At 44.8% G+C, this 20,641-nt stretch overlaps 1 protein-coding gene and 1 pseudogene across 1 annotated transcript in view; one reads left to right on the top strand and one right to left on the bottom strand.

Annotated features, from left to right (window-relative positions):
• The window catches only part of LOC121923054, a 173,083-nt pseudogene that overhangs the window by 121,092 nt on the left and 31,350 nt on the right, over positions 1-20,641 (bottom strand).
• LOC121922966 (zinc finger protein 260-like) overlaps positions 4,101-20,641 on the top strand; it is a 144,355-nt gene continuing 127,814 nt past the window's right edge. The window contains exons 1-4 of the mRNA XM_042452977.1: positions 4,101-4,207; positions 5,410-5,519; positions 6,397-6,517; positions 8,824-10,292. Of these exons, the coding sequence (XP_042308911.1) occupies positions 5,484-5,519; positions 6,397-6,517; positions 8,824-10,292 (1,626 nt within the window). The 5' untranslated portion in view covers positions 4,101-4,207; positions 5,410-5,483. The remainder of the gene's footprint in view (positions 4,208-5,409; positions 5,520-6,396; positions 6,518-8,823; positions 10,293-20,641) is intronic.

The following is a 20,641-nucleotide window of genomic DNA, read 5'->3' as shown; positions in this document are numbered from 1 at the left end:
GGAGACTGATTCCAATGAATTGTTGTTAGCTGCCTTTGAGTTGACTTTGACTCATGAGGAACCTGTGACATCTCTATGACCCCCTACTCCAGCCCTTTGCTCAATCTTTTCAATTCATGGCCCTTTCTGATTGAGTCTCCCTCTAGACCAGTGTATACAGGCATAAAAATCCCCATGTCCACAAGAGCACTAGAGAATGTTATGTCCATACTGAGTCAGTCCCCAGAAGTCTATGCCTCAACTTAACCCCCACCATGCTTGTAATGCTGGAGTCTACCAACTAGAGGTCAATGAACCCTCATTTGGCCCATTAGGCAAAACTCAAGCTGAGCACACCACTTTGGGCCTTTCTCCCTCCATCACAGCAGGCTGTCCCCAAGTCGGGCAGGGTCTCCACTGCAGTAAGCCAGGCTACGCCATGCTGTGACCCCAGACACACTCCAATAACTATGTGCGTGGATTGCACTCCCTAATCCTTGGGTACTGGGAGCTGTATGCTGCGATAGTGTTGTGGCCAGCATCAACCCATCAGCAGCCACATAGCTGTCAGCCTTTCAGTGACTATGTGCCTCCTTCAACACTGTCTCCACGGAGCCATGCACTCAATCAACTAGTGTGCTTGTTTTTGTTTGTTTGTTTTCCATATGCGAGATGACAGAGACTGAGTCAAGCACCTCAGACAGTGCTGACATTGGCACCTCTGGTTTGGGCCGAGTTTGTGTTTTTGGTCACTGCATGCCTGCAGGACAAGAGAATCGCCAACAATATTTTGGCAGCTTTGAGCTTTTGCCGATGACATTTATTCACTTCCTCACATAACTAAAATCTGCCCCCTCAAACAAATGGAAAGAATGATTAAGAATAAGATTATCTCTGTCCCAGAGCTAAAAAGTATCCAGAAAGTGAGATTCAGCCTCTGATTATTGTGGATTCAATACTCCAACTCATCCCTTTTCAAAGAAAAAGAATCATTTAATTTTTCCCAGCTAAGACAAGGAAGCCAGAATGAGTAAAACAATTAATCTTATTAACCAACATGAAAAAGATGGATCTATAACAGGGGGGCAACCTGCGGCCGGCAAGGCCTTGGGGACCGCGCCCAGCCCGGTCTGCTGCCGATTGCCGCCGGGCCTTTGCGTCTCGCGCGAGGGGCATGGTGGGGCAATTGTCTATAGAAGCCTCAGAAACACCCATTTATCTTAACATTTTTTTTAAAATCAGCAATTTTTTTTCGCGTGTTCTCTTTTTTTATTTTAAAAAGTGCCCTCCATTAGAAAATTTTTGTCCTACATTGTCCCGGTTTATTATTATTAATTTTAAAAAATTTATTTTTGGCTTCGACCCCCAGTGTCTGAGGACAGCAACCTGGCCCCTGGCTCAAAAGGGTTGCCTACCCCGATCTATATAACAGACATTTAAACTTCCTCTAATGATGCCATGAGTGCAATGGAAAGAAAGGACAACATTTGTGAACCATTTTGTGGAGTTTGGTTCTCTCTATATATAAAGGGAGCACTGTTCTCCCCAACATTTCAAACATCTCTTCCCATAACACTACTTGTGAGTAACTGGAATCTTTAGTCATACTAGCAGCTAGCCCAAAATCTCTTTCCACAGTTTAGGAGTGTGAAGATCAGCATCAACTTTGTTAAGCCAGGTCATCATGAATTACTTGGATTCTGCCATCCTGCACATAGCCATTAAACCATATGACACAGTCATGGACGCATGTTTATTGCTTTCCTAGCCCAATATTACATGGTTACCGGGAGTTGAGGACATTCTGTGCATCTAGCTTCATTTCAGCTGTTCTTCATTTCATATAAAAGGTACTAGGGTGTTTTCTTTGTTAGTCTGCTTCATGGCTCCTCTACAGAATCCTGGATTGTCATTTGGTGAGGTACCAGCCCTCTTGGTAAGAAGGCTAAAGGCCTTGTCAAGCTACATTCCCAGGTTTTCCATAGGCTGGAGCTAAGCACTTAAAATGTGTGTCAAACTGCCTTATTTCTACAGTAGAATATTGTGTTACTCTGGAACATCGGTATTCAAGGATCTTGTGCCCCTTGACTACAGTTCCTCTCAGATATCCTTTGCACACTGATTTCTACATCAGAAAACTTATCAAGGGGTAGCCATGTTGGCCATTTAGTAAAGTACAGTATCATCCCCAAATCCACAAAAATGGATACCTTTATTGGGCCAACCAAAATGCATAATTCATGTTGCAAGCTTTTGAAGCTCCACTTTTCTCATCGGGAAACATGTTAAGAATATACAGAAGAAAAAGAAAAAAGAAAGAAAGAAAGAAAGAAAGAAAAAAAGGAAATTGAGAATAGTCATACTCGCATTTGGTTAAGATTGGTAGTGTGTCCACATGACCAAAGAGGAGGGACCCATCTGTGTAAAGCCCTTCCATAAGTCTGAGCTGAGGCTTACAAATACAACATCTTGACCAAATACAGGCTATGATCAACATTGTCCTTCCTCCCTTCCTTCCTCCTTCCTTCCTTCTTCCTTCTCCTTCCTTCCTTTCTCTTCCCTGATCATTTTTAACACCTTGCCTGACGAAGATGATTCTAAACCATTATTTAAAGCTGTAGTCCCTTGATATGAATGTCTAGTTGTAAGTGACTGTACAGGGTGGTTGCTCATCTTTGTTTCTAAGCTAAAGGGCCAGTGTTGTCCAAGGATGCTCTGGTGGTCATATAGCCAGCATAACTTTACTGAACGGTTATCTTCCCACGAGAAGTGTACATATCTACTTGCATTCCATGCTTTCGAATGACCTAGGTTGGCAGAAGATGGGACTACTGACAGGAGCTCATCCCCATCATGCGGCACCAGGACTCGAATTGCCAAACTTTCTGACCTCCAATCATCAGAATTGGCATCTTAACAACACTAAAGCACGCATCCCATAAAAGACTAAAGGGGTGACAAAGCTCCCCTAGAGTGGACAGCTGAATGCCATACTTTGATAGGTTTGTCCATGGGCTGCGGGGTGCAACGCAGACTGGAGGAGCTGGCAACAGTCAGTGGTGCATACTATGTCAAGTCAAGATCCCGTGGCCCAGGGGTGCCCAACTTGTTTGCAGATAGTAGCAGGAAACAGCCTGTTTGGTAGACGAGACAAAGTAAGTGGATGCCGGGACAGCCTGTGACAATGAGGGTGCTCATTGAAGTACTGAGTGACCTTGGGGCCATTGTTTAATGAAGCATGCTTAGGGTCCTATGGACAGCCAAGGAGACAAACACATGGGTCCTTGAACAGATCAGACCAGGGCTCTCCTTGGAAACAAAGATGATCCAGTTGAGACTACAGTCGGCCCTTCTTATACACTGATTTTTTTATACATGGATTCAAGCATCCACAGTTTGAAAATGTTCCAAAAAAGCATACATTTTAAATATCAAACTTTGATTTTCAATTTTTTATAAGGGGCACCGTTTTGTTATGTCATTATATTTAATGGGACCTGAGCATCCACATATTTTGTTATCCACAGGAGATCTTGGAGCCAAATCCCAGCTTATAACAAGGGTTCACTGTATTGTACTTTGGCCACAGCCAGAGAAGGCAGGGATGACTAGGAAAAAAAATAATGCTAGGAAAGATAGAGGGTAGAAGAAAGAGAGGAAGAACACAAACCAAGTGGATAGACTCGATTAGAGGGGGCTATGGGCAAGGGCTTGCAGGATCTGAGTAGTGGAGGATAGGGATTCCTGGAGATGTCTCATCCACAGGGTCCAATTAAGACGGAACTGATTTGAGGGCAGCAAACAACAACAACAAATACAATGTAAAGCAATCTTGTAGGGAGAGGGAGGGAGGAAAGTCTTTTGCCTTGAGTCCTGGGAAGGAGAGAGGATGGATGGATCTGGGACCTTGTGGAGGGAAGAAAGAGCAAAGTGAGAATCGAAGGAGCCCAGGAAGGCAAAGCCAAGAAGGGAGCCACTAGGAGAGAGGAAGAGGAGGGAACCCAAGGCTCCTTTTGGGCTGATAAACCCATTGGGCAAACAAACCCTCCCTTGGGATTGTAGGCAGGGATTCAGGCAGGCCCCGGATCTTGACCCCCCCCCTTTTTTTTTCTCCTTCACAACAGCCCAGTGAGGGAGGCTCACCTGAGGGAGAAACTGGCCCCAGAGGATTGCTACCACTTAATTCTATGACCACCCAAAAAGGCTGACAGAATCCCAGGCAAAGGCTGTAAGTAAAGGCAGACTTTTATGCTTTTTTGATTGTTCAAAGAATTAATTGCAACAAACCTGTGGGGCCAGGCCCTCCCTCAGTTAAACCCCCAACCCTCAGTGGGTTGTTCTGAGGGGAGGAATGACGATCCAGTGGGCCTCCTAGACCCCTGCCTAGATTCACAAGCAAGAGGGTTTTGTTTTTTGTTTTCTTTGCCTGATGGGATTATCACCCCAAAAGGTGATTTGGGTCCCCGCTCTCCTGGTGGCTCCCTTCTTGGCTTTGCCTCCTTGGGCTCTGTGTATTTTTAGTTTTCTCTTTGTTCCCTTCATCCATTCTTGCTCCCCATATCCTTGCTTTGTCTCTCACACTCTTCCCCCACAGATCCCTCTCAAGGCTTGGAGTCTGGCTCCCTCCTCCTCCAGCCTGTCTTCTCTCCAGGGACCTCCTATTTTCTCCCTCCAGAGCTCCCTCTGCCCCCTCTTTTACTATTCCTTGTCCTTTAAGCTTCATTCTCTGCCCTTCATGGCCATGCTAGCCCCCATGGCTTTCCATAATAGTTCCCCCAGGAAAGACCCCTCCCAGCCCGATCCAACCAACCAGCAAAGATATTCTCTGTGAGCCCCCTTTTCCAAATATTTATGCCCCACAGAATGAGAGTGCCTGGCAGCTGGAGGAGCCTCAAAGGGGGCCTTCTGGAGGTGAGAGAAAGAAAATCTCCTGGCTTCCCCTCTCCCACTATAAACATTCATCATCATAGTCTCCTTCCCTTCAGAAGACCCCTTTACAGAAGAGCCTTGAAGGGAGGTTTTGCAGAGGAGAGAAGACATGGGGGGGGGTGTTTCCTTGCTTCCCCTCTCCTACCTCAACCCCTTTACAGAAGGGCCTCAAGGGGGTGGCTTGGGGGGGGGAGAGAAGAGGGGATTTCCTTGCTTTCCCCCCATACCCTCAACCCAACATTCATAATAAGAATAATAGGCTTCCCTACAGAAGATTCCTTTACAGAAGGTTCTTGAAGAGCGGTTTTTGTAGAGAGGGAAGAGAAGGAGGGATTTCCTGGCTTCCCCCTCCCAGCCCCAACCTCAATTTAGTTATTTTGTCCTCTAGGAAAAGGTTTAGGTTTGATTTGCTCTCAACCATTAGGTTGTCTTTCTAGTGGTCCATGGAAGATGGCATGAACATGTGCACATGTGAAACCGCTTCCTTTGTACCTTCTGCAGGTGGTCAGAGGTCCAGAATTGGCCTGGCTGGTCTTCAAACAGAGAGAGGAGAGTCTCCACTGAATTTTTCTTCCATGGAAGACGCTGCAGGAAAGAAGCCCTTGGAACAGGTTAACCGTGAACTCTTTTGTGATGGAGCCATTGGGAGGGTTCTACAACAGAGTATCCCAAGTGGTTGATAACCAAGGGCAGAGGGATTTCCCCCTCCCAGAGTATTGTTCAATTCTCCTCCAATGAACTGAATCCTTGGTGTGCCAATCTGGGATGCAGTAAGTGGTCAGATACCATCCTCCATCTTGCAATGGTTTAGTTGATCAGTGTTGCCTGCCATCCCCTCCCCAGCCAATCTCTCTTCTTTGCAATGGAACCATTGGAAGGGAACAAAGGGTTCCAAATGATTGATGCCCAGGGCAGAAGTATATCCTAGGATATCCCTGAAGTGAACAACCCTTCACTTGTGTGCTCCTGCATAGCAGGGGGGTTGGACTGGATGGCTCTTCCAAGTGCTAAATAATATCTCCCTTCACATGAGAAATCTAGTTTATCAGAGACCAAGATTGTGATCTTGCCTTTCCCCACATGCACTATTCTTTCTTAAGAGAAGATCCCTCCCTCCAGACCATCTGCCTTGGTCCATTCCTCAGAAGGAGAGAAGAACTGATGGATGTGATCCCCTTCCCCACCACCATTCCCTTCTCCTTTTGTGTCATGTCTTTAGATTGTAAGCCTGAAGGCAGGAAACCGTCTTATTAAAAATAATAATTGCAAGCTGCTCTGATAGCCTTTAGGGCTGAAGGGCGGGGTATAAATACCATAATAAAAAAAATTAAAAGATCCAGGGAGTTAAAGAAAAAAGATGAAGGAATAGTCAAACATGTCCTACTCCATCTGTATTCTGAAGCGATCTAATAATATTGGTGGTACACCATCTGTTTTCCTCTGCTTTTGATAAGACACTGTGTGGATGAGGGCTATTTTCTCTTGCAGATGACTTTTCGGGATGTGGCCGTGTTTTTCACAAAGGAGGAATGGAACCTGTTGAATCAGAACCAAAGGTCTTTGTATGAGGAGGTCATGATTGAAAACTATGAGAATGTGTCCTCCCTGGGTAAGGAACTTGAACCCATTGCCCTTTCTATGGAGACTGAGGGTCATTTCATATCACATTGTCATAGCACTGTGATTCTACTTTAATTGTCATGATAACATCCTGTAGAATCTTGGAATTTGTAGTTTAGTGATGCAGTGGAGGAACCGTGGCAGTTAACGTATTTGCCCCCAAATACCCCTTGACACATTCCAGAGCAATGTTCCAAGTTTTTGTACCCATTAAGCCCTTCTAGGCCCTGGACAGGCTCCCCTGGTCCCAAAATGGCTTTTGCCAACAGTGGCAAAACTGCTCCCGCTCCTTTAAGGGATATTGGGGGATACTGAGGAACAAAACATTTTTCAATGTAAAGTCGAAGGCTTCCATGGCCAGCATCCATAGTTTTTTGTGGCTTTTTCGGGCTATGTGGCCATGTTCTAGAAGAATTTCTTCCTGACATTTCGCCAGCATCTGTGGCTGGCATTTTCAGAGAATGTTCACCACAGATGCTGGCGAAACGTCTGGAAGCTCTTCTATAACATGGCCACATAGCCCGAAAAAGCCACAAAAAACTATAAAACATTTTCCCATTTTTTTTCAGGTGTTACTATGGGGAATGCCCACTGAGATCCACTGAGGTTCATTGTGGCCCATTGAATTTTCTTAACAGTTTGCAAGAGCAACCCCATGTAGAGTACTTTACAGTAGTTCAAATATAATGTAATCAAGGCATGTATTACTGTAGCCAGAAAGGAGAGTTGGGTGTCACCCGCATACAGGTGACACTGAAACCCAGAACTTCAGGTAATCTCTCCTAGTGGTTTCATAGGGAAGAACATGGGGGACAGAACTGAACCCTAAGGGACACAACAGGCAAGTGGCCAGGGTGTCAAAGAGGCATCCCTGAGCACTCCACCCCTCCAGAAAGACTGGAACCACTGTAAGTCAGTACCTCATCTCAGAGAGGTGACCCAAGAGGATACCATGGTCGATGGTATCAAAACTCCTGAGAGGTTCAGCAGGACCAAGTGGTTGATAGTTCTCCAGTCTGGAGGGATGTAGCAAAGGATTTTTCAGTAGTGGCTTCACCACAGCCTCTTTTAAACAAACTGGAAGCCTGCTTTACTGTAGTGAGGCATTCACTACTCTCCTTACCTGATTGTCCAGTCTCTCTCCGGCTGCTTTCAACAACCAAGATGGGCATGAGTTCAGGATGCACATAGTGACTCTCACCTCTGCAAGGACTCTGTACACATCTCAGGTTGCAATTTTCTCCCCATCTGCACTGCTTAAGTGTTTCACCATTACCATCTCATAGAATCATAGACTAATAGAGTTGGAAGAGACCACAAGGGCCATCCAGCCCAACCCCCTGTCATGCAGGAACTCTCAATCAAAGCATACCCAACAGATGGCCATCCAGCCTGTTTAAAGACCTCTAAGGAACTCCGAGGGAGTTTGTTCCACTGGTGAACAGCTCTTACTGTCAGGAAGTTCCTCCTAATGTTGAGGTGGAATCTCTTTTCCTGTAGCTTGCATCCATTCTTCTGGATCCTAGTCTCTGGAGCAGCAGAAAACAAGCTTGCTCCCTCTTCAATATGACATCCTTTCAAATATTTAAACAGGGCTATCATATCACCTCTTAACCTTCTCTTCCCCAGGCTAAACAGCTCCCTAAGGTGTTCCTTATAGGGCAGGGTTTCCAGACCCTTCACCATTTTAACCGCCCTCCTTTGGACATGCTGCAATTTCTCCACATCCTTTTTCAATTGTGGTGCCCAGAACTGGATACAATATTCCAGGTGGGGCCTAACCAGAACAGAATAGAGTGGCATTATTACTTCCCTTGATATACTTGTATTGATGCAGCCTAAATTACATTTCTCCCTGTTCAAGTTCATTTTGTTAGATTTGGCCCAGCGTTCTAGTCTATTCCTCCTAGTTTGGTGTCATCTGCAAATCTCATTCTCATCTTCTCTGCCAACCTGTTTTACAGACTCTCTCTCTCTCTCTCTCTCTCACACACACACACACACGCACACCGGGGTCTTCACATATTGACAGGCAGCTGTAAATCTGACAAATTTTAACAACTGGTTTGGATGAACTACTGCAAACTGACTCAGATCCTTCTTTTCAGACATATCAAGGGGATCCATTTAGCAATTCGGACTAATATCTATGAAGGGGGAAAGGGGACGCCCAAGCACTTTTTTTGTTATGTTTTTCTTTCTTCTGGAGTCTGCTTAGCTCTATTGTTGCCCCAAGAAAACCTTCCTCTCCAAACTCTGAGGCTTTGTCTTGTGTGTCCTTAACCTTCTTTATAGGAGAGAAGTGGTGGAAAACAAAAGTATGTATGAAGTCTTTTACTCATGATTCAACTCTTTTGAGGCATCATAGAGTCTACAGAGGAGAGAAACCATACAGATGCCATCAGTGTGGAAAATGTTTTATTAAGAAGTCACACCTTGTGAATCACCATAGAGTACACACAGGAGAAAAACCATACAAATGCCAGCAGTGTGGGAAATGTTTTGGTGATAAGTCATACCTTTTCAAGCATCAGAAAGTCCACACAGGAGAGAAACCATACAAATGCCAGCAATGTGGAAAAGATTTTACTTTCCATTCAAACCTTTATAGGCATCAGAAAGACCATACAGGAGAGAAACCATACAAATGCCAGCAGTGTGGGAAATGTTTTGCTTCTCTTCCAAACCTTGTAACTCACCAGAGAGTCCACACAGGAGAGAAACCATACAAGTGCCAGCAGTGTGGGAAATGTTTTGCTGGAAAGTCAGACCTTTCAAAACATCCTAGAGTCCACACAGGAGAGAAACCGTACAAATGCCAGCAGTGTGAGAAAGATTTTGTTTCTCTTTCAAATCTTGTAACTCATCAGAGAGTCCATACAGGAGAGAAACCATACAAATGCCAGCAGTGTGGGAGATGTTTTTCGAACAAGTCGGTCCTTGTGATTCACCATAGAGTCCACACAGGAGAAAAACCATACAAATGTCCAGTGTGTGGGAAATGTTTTGCTGACAAGTCTTCCCTTTTGACCCATCAGAGAGTCCACACAGGAGAAAAACCATACAAATGCCAGCACTGTGGAAAATGTTTTACTCAGACATCAAACCTTCTGAGTCATCAGAGAGTCCACACAAGAGAGAACCCATACAAATGCCAGCAGTGTGAGAAAGATTTTGCTTCTTTTTCAAAGCTTGTAACTCATCAGAGAGTCCACAGAGGAGAGAAACCACACAAATGCCAACAGTGTGGGAAAAGTTTTGCAAACAAGTCAGTCCTTGTGGTTCACCATAGAGTCCACACAGGGGAAAAACCATACAAATGTCAGGAATGTGGGAAATGTTTTGCTGACAAGTCAGTCCTTCTGACCCATCAGAGAGTCCACACAGGAGAAAAACCATACAAATGCCTGCAGTGTGGAAAATGTTTTGCTCAGACATCAAACCTTCTGAGTCATCAAAGAGTCCACACTGGAGAGAAACCATACAAGTGTCAGGAGTGTGGACAATGTTTTGCTAAGAACTCACATCTTGAGAGACACCAGAGAGTCCACACAGGAGAGAAACCATACAAATGCCAACAGTGCGAGAAATGTTTTGTTGACAAGTCAGACCTTTCAAAGCATCAGCGAGTCCACACAGGAGAAAAACCATACAAATGCCAACAATGTGGGAAGTGTTTTGTTAAAAAATCCGACCTTTCAAAACATCAGCAAGTCCACACAGGAGAGAAACCATACAAATGCCTGCAGTGTGGGAAGGATTTTGCTTTTCTTTCAAATTTTCTAACTCATCAGAGACTTCACGCAGGAGAGAAACCCTATGAATGTCAGGAGCGTGGGAAAGGATCCACACCTTTTGAGGCATCAGAATATCAGCACTGAAGAGAAACTATTCAAATGTCAATAGTATACAGAACACACTCCCTCCAAATGTGGTGGATTTTCCTTCTTTGGAGGTTTTTAAAACCGAGGCCAGGTGGCCATCTGTTGGAGGTGCTTTGATTGTGTATTCCTGCATGGCACTGGACTGGAAAGCTATTGAGGTCTCTTCCAACTCTATGATTCTGTGATTCTACAATATGATGAACATGGACAATTGAACAACACATACCATAACCAAAATTCTCTGATCAGTGGAAAGAATTGATACTATTCCCCAAAGATAAATGAGGGAAATATAGAAGATTGAGCATAGTAATATAGTTAGGAATATATTGAGCAATAAATTTTAAAATATAGTAGTGTAAATACTACATCTATTGAGGACATAAAGACTAAAGAACATAAAGATGTTGAAATAGAACCACAGCATTGGCTTCCTTGTATGAGTGATACTTTATATGTAATGAATGTTTAGGAATAATGGAGATATACTGTAGATTATATGAAATACCGATGAAAAATGGGAAATTATAGGATAAGAAATTGGCTTAAGAAATAAGACTTACCTATTGTAGAAAGTAGTACATATATGTGGATCTTTTATATTTTTGTTTAAATAGTTGGAAATGTGTTTGAGCTTGAAAAAATAAAAGAAATGAATTAAAAAAAATATTAAACCCACATAGGAAAGAAGCCATATAAATGTCAGCAGCGTGAGTAAACGTTTTTATTTAAATTCATACCTTTTGAGCGGTCAGAGATTGTACACTGGAGAGAAGCTATTCAGATGCCAATGTTTTACTGAAATGTCAGACCTTTTTGGGGCATGAGAGAGTCCACACTGGAGAATGACCATTCAAATGCCAACAGTGTTGGAAATGTTGCCCAATAGATATGGATGTAACATTCTGAATCATGGGTTGTCCCTCCCCAGTCGCTCCCAGTAGGCAGGACTTAAAGAGATATGTCCCCTTGGTCACGTGAGGGACAAAAGTCTTTGTCTTCAGTCTTTTCCTGTCTACTGTTCCCAAAGGACAAGAATTTTGTAACCTAGGCTATTTTCCTTCTGTACTTCCATCCTTAATACTTTTTTTAAAGAAAAAATCTCTCTCCCCTCCCTTCCTCTCCTTTTACTTTCCTCATCTCCTCACCTTCTAGTTCCTCTGCCACTGTGCGGAGATGCGGACACCCAGCACTCCCTGGCCCTCTAACTAGGATGCCCAGGAAGGAGCAGGAAGGTTCTGTGACAGCAAAGTTCCTCTCCATGCCTTACCTGCACCCCCCCCCCCCCCATGGCAGGGACGAGACTGGCAGCCACAAAAGGCAGCAGTGGCAGCTCATTGGAAAGGAATCAGTGGCTGTTGCCAAGAAAAGGGTCCCCTGCACCACAATCTTGGTGTAGTGCCACTGCCCCAACCCATAAGGGTTCCAGGGGGTGCGGACACAAGCCAGGAAGGCACACTGAAGGGTTTCTCAGAGAGTACTGAAGGGAACCCTTGTAGGGAGAACCTTGACCCCACGGGGCTGCCAGCCTGGGTCCAGGATCTAGTGGTGAGGGAGGCAGCCATAACTGCCGCAGCTTCAATTGGCTATTTCTGCTCCAAAGCTTTTACAGAATCATTCAATAAAAATTTGAATTATTTGGAGCATTCTGTATTCTTGCTTACCCAACCAGAGTATGTGAAACATGCCATCAATTATGGAGCATCAGTCTTTATTTCAATAAAATGTTTCCAGAATTCAGCTGGTTGTGACTATGAAGATGGATGTTGAAAATGTGTTTGTTGTTGTTGTTGTTGTTATTTCTATCCCGCCTCTTCAATATGATCAAAGCGGCTTACATAAATAAACATATAACATAATAAACATAATAAATCCCATTATCCTAACAAATCACAGCATTACAGTTAAAATCAATAAAACCTTAAAAACAGTCATAACAGAGGTGGGACAACATAGGCAGTTGTTGGGACAATCTATATCACTGGGGTTGAATCGATCAATCAAGGAAGGCATGTCGGAAGAGATCCGTCTTGACAGCTTTTTTATCTCCTTTTCAGCCTTGCATTGGCACACAATATTCACTGATTCCTGGGTCAAACCCTGATTTTTTTCCTGCCCTCAGGGTCCAAACCCAGGCTAGAAAGTATCATGTCTTTTTGAGGGGGGTTCTTCTCATGCAACATGTGTTTTTTCTTACTCTTTGTACATGGAGCATTAGAGTTGCTGTACATCAGGGTCTGGCCCTGAGCCCCGGTTCTGGGGGGCACAAGTCCAGGCAAAAGGGTGTGCAAATCTCCAGCTCACCTTGTAGAGCAGCAGCTTGGTAAAATTTGCATGGCTTTGCAAGTTTGTATTTGTTGCTGCAACTGGCCAAGACTGCTGGGGGGCTGGGGGTGGGGGGAGATGTTTATGGATTTGCTTAGTTTCCTGCTTTCTCTCAGTTGCTGTGGTGCAAGGGCTCACCACTCTGCTCTGCATCCACCTTATGGATAGAAACAAGGAGGCTAAATTAAAGTCTCCTTATACTGTCTCCTCAAGTAAGCACAAAAGAATAACCCCTCATTCCCCTTTGATCTAGGAACAGTCCATTTAGATAATATGTCTGTCTTAATTTCCATACCGGAAAATACGTTGGGTGTATTTGAATGAGAAATTGTGACCGACTGTGCTTGGCACTTAATGTATAACATTTAATGACATCTCCAGGGACCCATTCCCCAGGTCCTAGGTTTTTGGCCCATAAACCTCACGGCCAAGGGCAAACCTGACTTCACAACCCTATTAGAGAAACTGATGGCCAAAGGTGTATGCATGCTACCCAATTGTGGCAGTTTGATGCCATGTGAACTGCCATGCCTCCATCCAACAGAATCCTGGGAATTGTAGCTTGATTAATGGGGTGTTTAGAATTGGCTGCTAGGTAGAGAGCTCTAGTGCAGTCATTCATGAGTTGCTAGAGAATTCTAAGTACCTCATGGAATGATAATTCCCTGCCTGTTGGACAGAGTTTGATGTTTGGGTAGTGGGGGATACACTCAACGTGGGCAAAATTGACCCATAGGAATTCTGGCCAGAATCAAAGTCTGTCTTGATTTGTGGAGGGACTATGCCAGGGGTAGGCAACCTGCAGCCCGCGGGCCGGATGCGGCCCGGCAAGGCCTTGGGACCGGCCCCTGCCAGGTCCTGCCGCCGATTGCCGCCGGAGCCTTTGGCCTCTCGCGTGAGGGCGCTGGGCCTTTGGCCTATCAGGAGGAGGCGGGCAAGGGAGGGCAAGCGGCAGGCAAGCGGGGCAATTGTCTATAGAAGCTTCAGAAACATGCATTTATATTAACATTTTTTTAAAAATCAGCAAATTTTTTCATGTGTCCTCCAATTTTTTTTAAAAAAGTATCCTCCATTGGAAATTTTTGTCCTACATTTGTCCTGATTTATTTAATTTTTTTAAAAATTATTTAATTATTTATTTTTTGGCTTCGGCCCCCCAGTTGTCTGAGGGACAGCAACCCGGCCCCCGACTCAAAAAAGTTGCCTACCCCTGGACTATGCACTGAGAAACCAAGGATCTTCAAGGGGTGTCAAAGGACCATAGTGAGACTTCCAATGAATTGTTGTTAGCTGCTTTTGAGTTGACTTTGACTCATGAGGACCCTGTGACATCTCTATGACCCCCTACTCTCAGCCTCTTTGCTCAGATCTTTCAAGTTCATGCCCTTTCTGATTGAGTCTATCCCCCCAATGCATCCAGTGTATTACAGGGCATAAAAATCCCCATGTCCACAAGAGCACTAGAGAATGTTATGTCCATACTGAGTCAGTCCCCAGAAGTCTAGGCCTCAACTATACCCCCACCATGCTTGTAATGCTGGACGTCTCACAACTAGAGGGCTCAATGAACCCTCATTTGGCCCCATTAGGCCAAACTCAAGCTGAGCACACCACTTTGGGCCTTTCTCCTCCATCACAGCAGGCTGTCCCCAACGGTATGGCAGGGTCTCCACTGCAGTAGGCCAGGCTACGCCATGCTGTGACCCCCAGACCACTCCAATAACTATGTGCAGTGGATTGCACTCCCTAATCCTTGGGTACTGGGAGCTGTATGCTGCCATAGTGTTGTGCCAGGCATCAAGCCCATCAGCAGCCACATAGCTGTCAGCCATTTCAGTGACTACTGTGCCTCCTTCAACACTGTCTCCACTGAGCCAATGCAAGCTCAATCAGACTAGTGTGCTTGTTTTGTTTGTTTGTTTTCCATATGCGAGATGACAGAGACTGAGTCAAGCACCTCAGACAGTGCTGAACATTGGCACCTCTGTTTGGGCCTAGGTTTTGTTTGTTTTTGGTCACTGCATGCCTGCAGGACACAGAGAATCGCCAACAATATTTTGGGCAGCTTTTGAGCTTTTGCCGATGACATTTTATGCACTTCCTCACATAACTAAAATCTGCCCCTCAACAAATGGAAAGAATGATTAAGAAATAAGATTATCTCTGTCCCAGAGCTAAAAAGTATCTCAGAAAGTGAGATTCAGCCTCTGGATTATTGTGGATTCAATACTCCAACTCATCCCTTTTCAAAGAAAAAAGAATCATTTAATTTTCCCAGCTAGACAAGGAAGCCAGAATGAGTAAAACAATTAATCTTATTAACCAACATGAAACAGATGGATCTATAACAAGGGTAGGCAACCTGCGGCCCGGCGAGGCCTTGGGACCGGCCCCAGCCCAGTCCTGCTGCCGATTGCCACCGGGGCCTTTGGCGTCTCACGCGAGGAGCATGGTGGGGCAATTGTCTATAGAAGCCTCAGAAACACATATTTATCTTAACATTTTTTTTAAATCAGCAAATTTTTTCGCGTGTCTTCCATTTTTTATTTTAAAAGTGCCCTCCATTTGAAAATTTTGTCCTACATTTGTCCCGGTTTATTTATTTATTTAATTTTTTAAAAAGTATTTATTTTTGGCTTCGGACCCCCAGTTGTCTGAGGGACAGCAACCTGGCCCCTGGCTCAAAAGGGTTGCCTACCCCTGATCTATAATAACAGACATTTTAAAACTTTCCTCTAATGATGCCATGAGTGCAATGGAAAAAGTCTCCCCAAAATCTATTGCAACATTTGTGAACCATTTTGTGGAGGTTTTAAGTTCTCTCTATATATAAAATGTGGAGCACTGTTCTGCCCCAACATTTCAAACATCTCTTCCCATAACTCACTACTTGTGAGTAAGCTTGGAAATCTTTTAGTCATAACTAGCAGCTAGCCCAAAATCTCTTTTCCACAGTTTAGGAGTGTGAAGATCAGCATCAACTTTGTTAAGCACAGGTCATCATGAATTATCTTGGATTCCTGCCATCCTGCACATAGCCATTAAACCATATGACACATGTCATTGGACGCATGTTTATTGCTTTCCTAGCCCAATATTACATGGGTTACCTGGGAGTTGAGGACATTCTGGTGCATCTAGCTTCATTTCAGCTGCTCTTCATGTTCATATAAAAGGTACTGAGGGTGTTTTCTTTAGTTAGTCCTGCTTCATGGCTCCATTCTACAGAATCCTGGGATTTGTCATTTGGTGAGGTACCAGCCCTCTTGGGTAAGAAGGCTAAAGGCCTTGTCAAGCTACATATCCCAGGTTTCCATAGGCTGGAGCTACAGCACTTAAAAGTGGTGTCAAACTGCCTTATTTCTACAGTAGAATATTGTGTTACTCTGGAACATCGGTATGCAAAGGGATCTTGTAGCCCCTTTGACTAACAGTTCCTCTCAGATATCCCTTTGCACACTGATGTTCTACAGTCAGAAAACTTATCAAGGGGTAGCCATGTTGGCCATTTAGTAAAGTACAGTATCGTCCCCAAATCCACAAAAAATGGATACCTTTATTGGGCCAACCAAAATGCACATATACATGTTGCAAGCTTTTGAAGCTCCACTGGCTTCTTCATCAGGGAAACATGTTAAGAATAATACAGAAGAAAGAAAGAAAGAAAGAAAGAAAGAAAGAAAGAAAGAAAGAAAAGGAAATTGAGAATAGTCATACTCCTGCATTTGGTTAAGAAGTTGTAGTTGTGTCCACATGACCAGAAAGGAGGAGGGACCCATCTGTGTAAAGACCCTTCCATAACGTCTGAGCTGAGGACTACAACTACAACATCTTGACCAAATACAGGGCTATGATCAACATTGTCCTTCCTTCCTTCCTTCCTTCCTTCCTTCCTTCCTTCCTTCCTTCCTTCCTTTCTCTTTTCCCCTGTATCATTTTTAACATCTTTGCTGACAAGATGATTTCTAAACCATTCTTTAAAGCTGTAGTCCCTTGATATGAATGTCTAGTGTAAGTGACTGTACAGGGTGGTGCTCATCTTTGTTTCTAAGCTAAAGGGCCAGTGTTGTCCAAGGATTGCTCTGGTAGTCATATAGCCAGCATAACTTTACAAACGCTGTTATCTCCCACTGAGAAGTGGTACATATCTACTTGCATTTCCATGCTTTCGAGACTAGGTTGGCAGAAGATGGGACTACTGACAGGAGCTCACCATCATGCGGCACCCAGGACTTGAATTGCCAACTTCTGACCTTCCAATCATCAGAATTGGCATCTTAACCACTAAGCACTGCATCCCATAAAACTACTAAAGGGGGTGACAAAGCTCCCCTAGAGTGGACAGCTGAATGCCATACTTTTGATAATAATAATAATATAATAATATAATAATTATTTATTTATAGCCCGCCCATCACAGGAATCCAGGCGGGTTACAACAGTAAAAATAAAGAAATAAAAAAAACAATAAATAAATAAAATACATAAAAATAAAGAGAGCAAAGTGAGTACATTCACAGTTAGGCCTGATGGAGTTGGGCCTCTCTTTTTCACTCCCACCCCTCCAGGTCTGATGATGATGTCATGAGGGAGGGCCTTCTTCTTGAGGCAAGGATTTTATTTTAATTAATTTTAATTTAATTCTTCTCATTAAATTTAAGAGAAGAATTGGTGGACAAGTGACATAAGTCACAGTAAATGGGGAGTAGAACGGTAGGAAGGCCTGCCGGAAGAGATCCGTTTTAAGAGCCTTCTTAAAGGCTGTAAGAGTAGAAATGTCACGGACCTTCGGCAGGTCATTCCATAGCTTGGAGCTGCGATGGAAAAGGCCCTCTGGTGACTGAACTAGCCTAGTTTATTGGGCTAAGTAGATTCTTCCCCGAGGACTTAGGTGCGGGACGGACAGTATGGAAGTAGGCGATCTCTTAAGTATTCTGGACCCAAGCCATGTAGGGTTTGAAGGTAATCACCAACACCTTGTACCTGCCCGGAAACAATGGCAGCCAGTGGAAGGGATTTCAAACCGGTGTTAGTGATCGGTACGACGAGTACCTGTAATTAACCTGTGCCATATTTTGTAAAAATTGAAGTTCTGAACTTGGGACAAGGGTAGCCCCATGTAGAGCGCATTACAGAAGTCCAATCGAGAGGTGACCAGCGCATGTACAACTGTTTCAAGGTCTCCCTGCTCCAGGAAGGGGCGCAGCTGGCGTATCAGCCGAAGCTGATAACAAGTGCTCCTGACTGTCGCATCTACCTGAGCTGTCAGGTGAAGCGACGAGTCAAGGAGCACCCCTAAGCTGGCGGACAGAGTCTTTCAGGGGAAGTGTGACCCCATCCAGAACTGGCTGACATAATTCCATACCTGGGCTTGGTTTCCTAAACAAGTACCTCCGTCTTACCTGGATTCAGTTTGAGTCGGTTTTCCCTCACCAGTCCATACCCGCCCCAAGACAGGCATTCAGAGGGAGAGATGCCATCCTAGTCACTGCATCAGTCTGAGACATAGAGAAATATATTTGGGGTGTCATCAGCGTACTGATAACATCCTGCCCCATGTCTCCGGATGATTTCTCCAGCGGCTTCATGTAAATGTTAAACAGCATGGGGGACAATATGGCGCCCGGAGAACACTAAATTTTATCTCTCTTTAGAAGAGCAACTGTCTCCTAGCGCACACATCTGGAATCTGCCTGAGAGGTAGGACCGGAACCACTGAGAACAGTGCCTCCGATACCTAACTCTCTCAGGCGTTCCAGAAGGATACCATGGTCGATGGTATCGAAGGCGCTGAGAGGTCTAAGAGCACCAGCAGGGTCACACTTCCCCTGTCGATGCCTAGACGGAGACATCAACTAAGGCGACCAAGGCCGTCTCAACTCCGTATCCTGCCCTGAATCCGGTTTGAAAGGGGTCCAGATAATCAGCTTCATCCAAGACTGCCTGTAGTTGATTGGCGACTGCCCTCTCAATCACCTTGCTCAAGAATGGAACAACGAGACTGGCCTATAGTTATTCTATCCAGAGGGTCCAGGGAGGGCTTTTTTAAGAGTGGTCTGACCACTGCCTCCTAAGACAAGAAGGCAGGGTACCCTCCCTGAAGGATGCATTGATTATATTTTTCAGCATCAGCTTGACTATATCACCCCCCTGGACAGCCAGCCAGGATGGGCAAGGGTCGAGAGGGCAAGTCTTTTTTTCAGACTACTAAGGAGCTGTCCATGTCCCAGTACTTACGACTCAAATGATCCAGTCTAACAGTAATGGCGGAGGTGTTGGATGCCTCTCTCATTGCTTCTGACTTAAAGTTGGCACCAAATCAGCTCTTATCCGAGAGATTTTATCTGTGAAATAATCATTAAAAGCATTACAGTAAGCTATGGTTGACTCTAATAGAGGGTTCTGGGTGGGAGGCAGTTGTGTTAAACTCCTTACCACCCTGAACAGCTCAGCTGGACGAGATTTCACGACGCGATAGATGCAGAGAGAAAGATTTTTTGGCTTCATCTATCGCCATTTGATAGGACCTAGAAAAGTCCTATGAAGTATCTTATCAGATATGAGTTGAGATTTCAGCCAACGCTCCTAGTCGTTGTCCAACCCGCTTCATTTGTTTAAGCTCTTCAGTGTACCAAGGGTTACGGTTTTTACTGGTGTGGAAAGGACGCTGGGAGCGATCATGTCTATAGCTCTGGTGATGTTGTTATTCCATAAATTAACCAGAACTCAACAGAGTCACTGTCACTGCCAACCAGAGAACCCCCTAGGCTCTTCGTGGAACCTAATGGGTTCCACAGCCTTCAGGGCGGACCATTTTAATTGGTCCTCCACCCCTAGAGGAGGAATATAGTCTCCAGACCAACCTAACCAGGAAATGATCCGTCCATGATAATGCGGAGATACAGTTATTTCTGCCCATGGATATGCCTGTTCGGTACAGAAGACCACATCAAGAGTATGACCTGCAGAATGCGTGGGCTCAGAGACTATCTGGGAGAGGCCCATGTTTGTCATGAAACCCATGAATTCCCGAGCCGCACCAGTAAGATTAGTCAAATCACCTTGAGAGGGATGTTGAGGTCACCCAGGACTAACAGCCTAGGCGATTCCAACATCAGCTCTGAGACTAGTTGTGTCGCTCAGTTGGGAGTCTGTTACGTTACGGGGTGGGCGATAGACCAACAGAATCCCCAAACTCTCCCTGGTCTTCAGCGAAGGTAAATGCATTCAATGTGGTTAATGCATGGATAGGTATCCTGGTTAAAGTGAGATTGTTTTTATGGATTATGGCTACGCCTCCCCCGCCCGCTTCCCCTATCGCTCATTGACAGAGTACCCCGGCGAAGGGCCTGAGCCCAGGATACAGCTATCTGCTCCTAGCCAGGTCTCTGTGATACATGCCAGGTCAGCATTGTGATCTATCAGTATCATAGATGATACGGGACTTTATCTTCACTGACCTGGCATTACATAAGAGCAGGGAAAGGTTGGCGAATGGTTAGGCATGCTCTCCAGATCTTTTGGGGTAGCAGGGCGAATGGAAGGCGGAATAGATATCAGACATCTACACGTCTTCTCTGTAATGACCTTTTGCCCTGCTAATGCCATATCTTCCATTGCCTGCACAACTTGAATTGCTGCTCCGTTGAAGATCTAATCCCTCCTGAAACATACATTGAGGATATATCTTGATTGACCTCAAGACCCTCCATCTAACCAGTGTCTCGGAGTCCCCTAAATAGTCTGCAATCGATCTATTGTGACTTTTTATAATGACAAAAACTGGGGACTGAGTTCAATGGTCTTGAGACTAGGCAAGTGGAAGGAAGAGCAGAAAAGAGTCTCGCCCAGGCCTGACTTCTCTGCGCCACCACTGTTGTGGAGAGCCGATGGTGGAAGAAGGC

Source organism: Sceloporus undulatus, chromosome 2 (genome assembly GCF_019175285.1).
Source record: "Sceloporus undulatus isolate JIND9_A2432 ecotype Alabama chromosome 2, SceUnd_v1.1, whole genome shotgun sequence".
NCBI classification, from domain to species: Eukaryota; Metazoa; Chordata; class Lepidosauria; order Squamata; family Phrynosomatidae; genus Sceloporus; species Sceloporus undulatus.
This window is presented reverse-complemented; position numbering and strand designations above follow the sequence as displayed.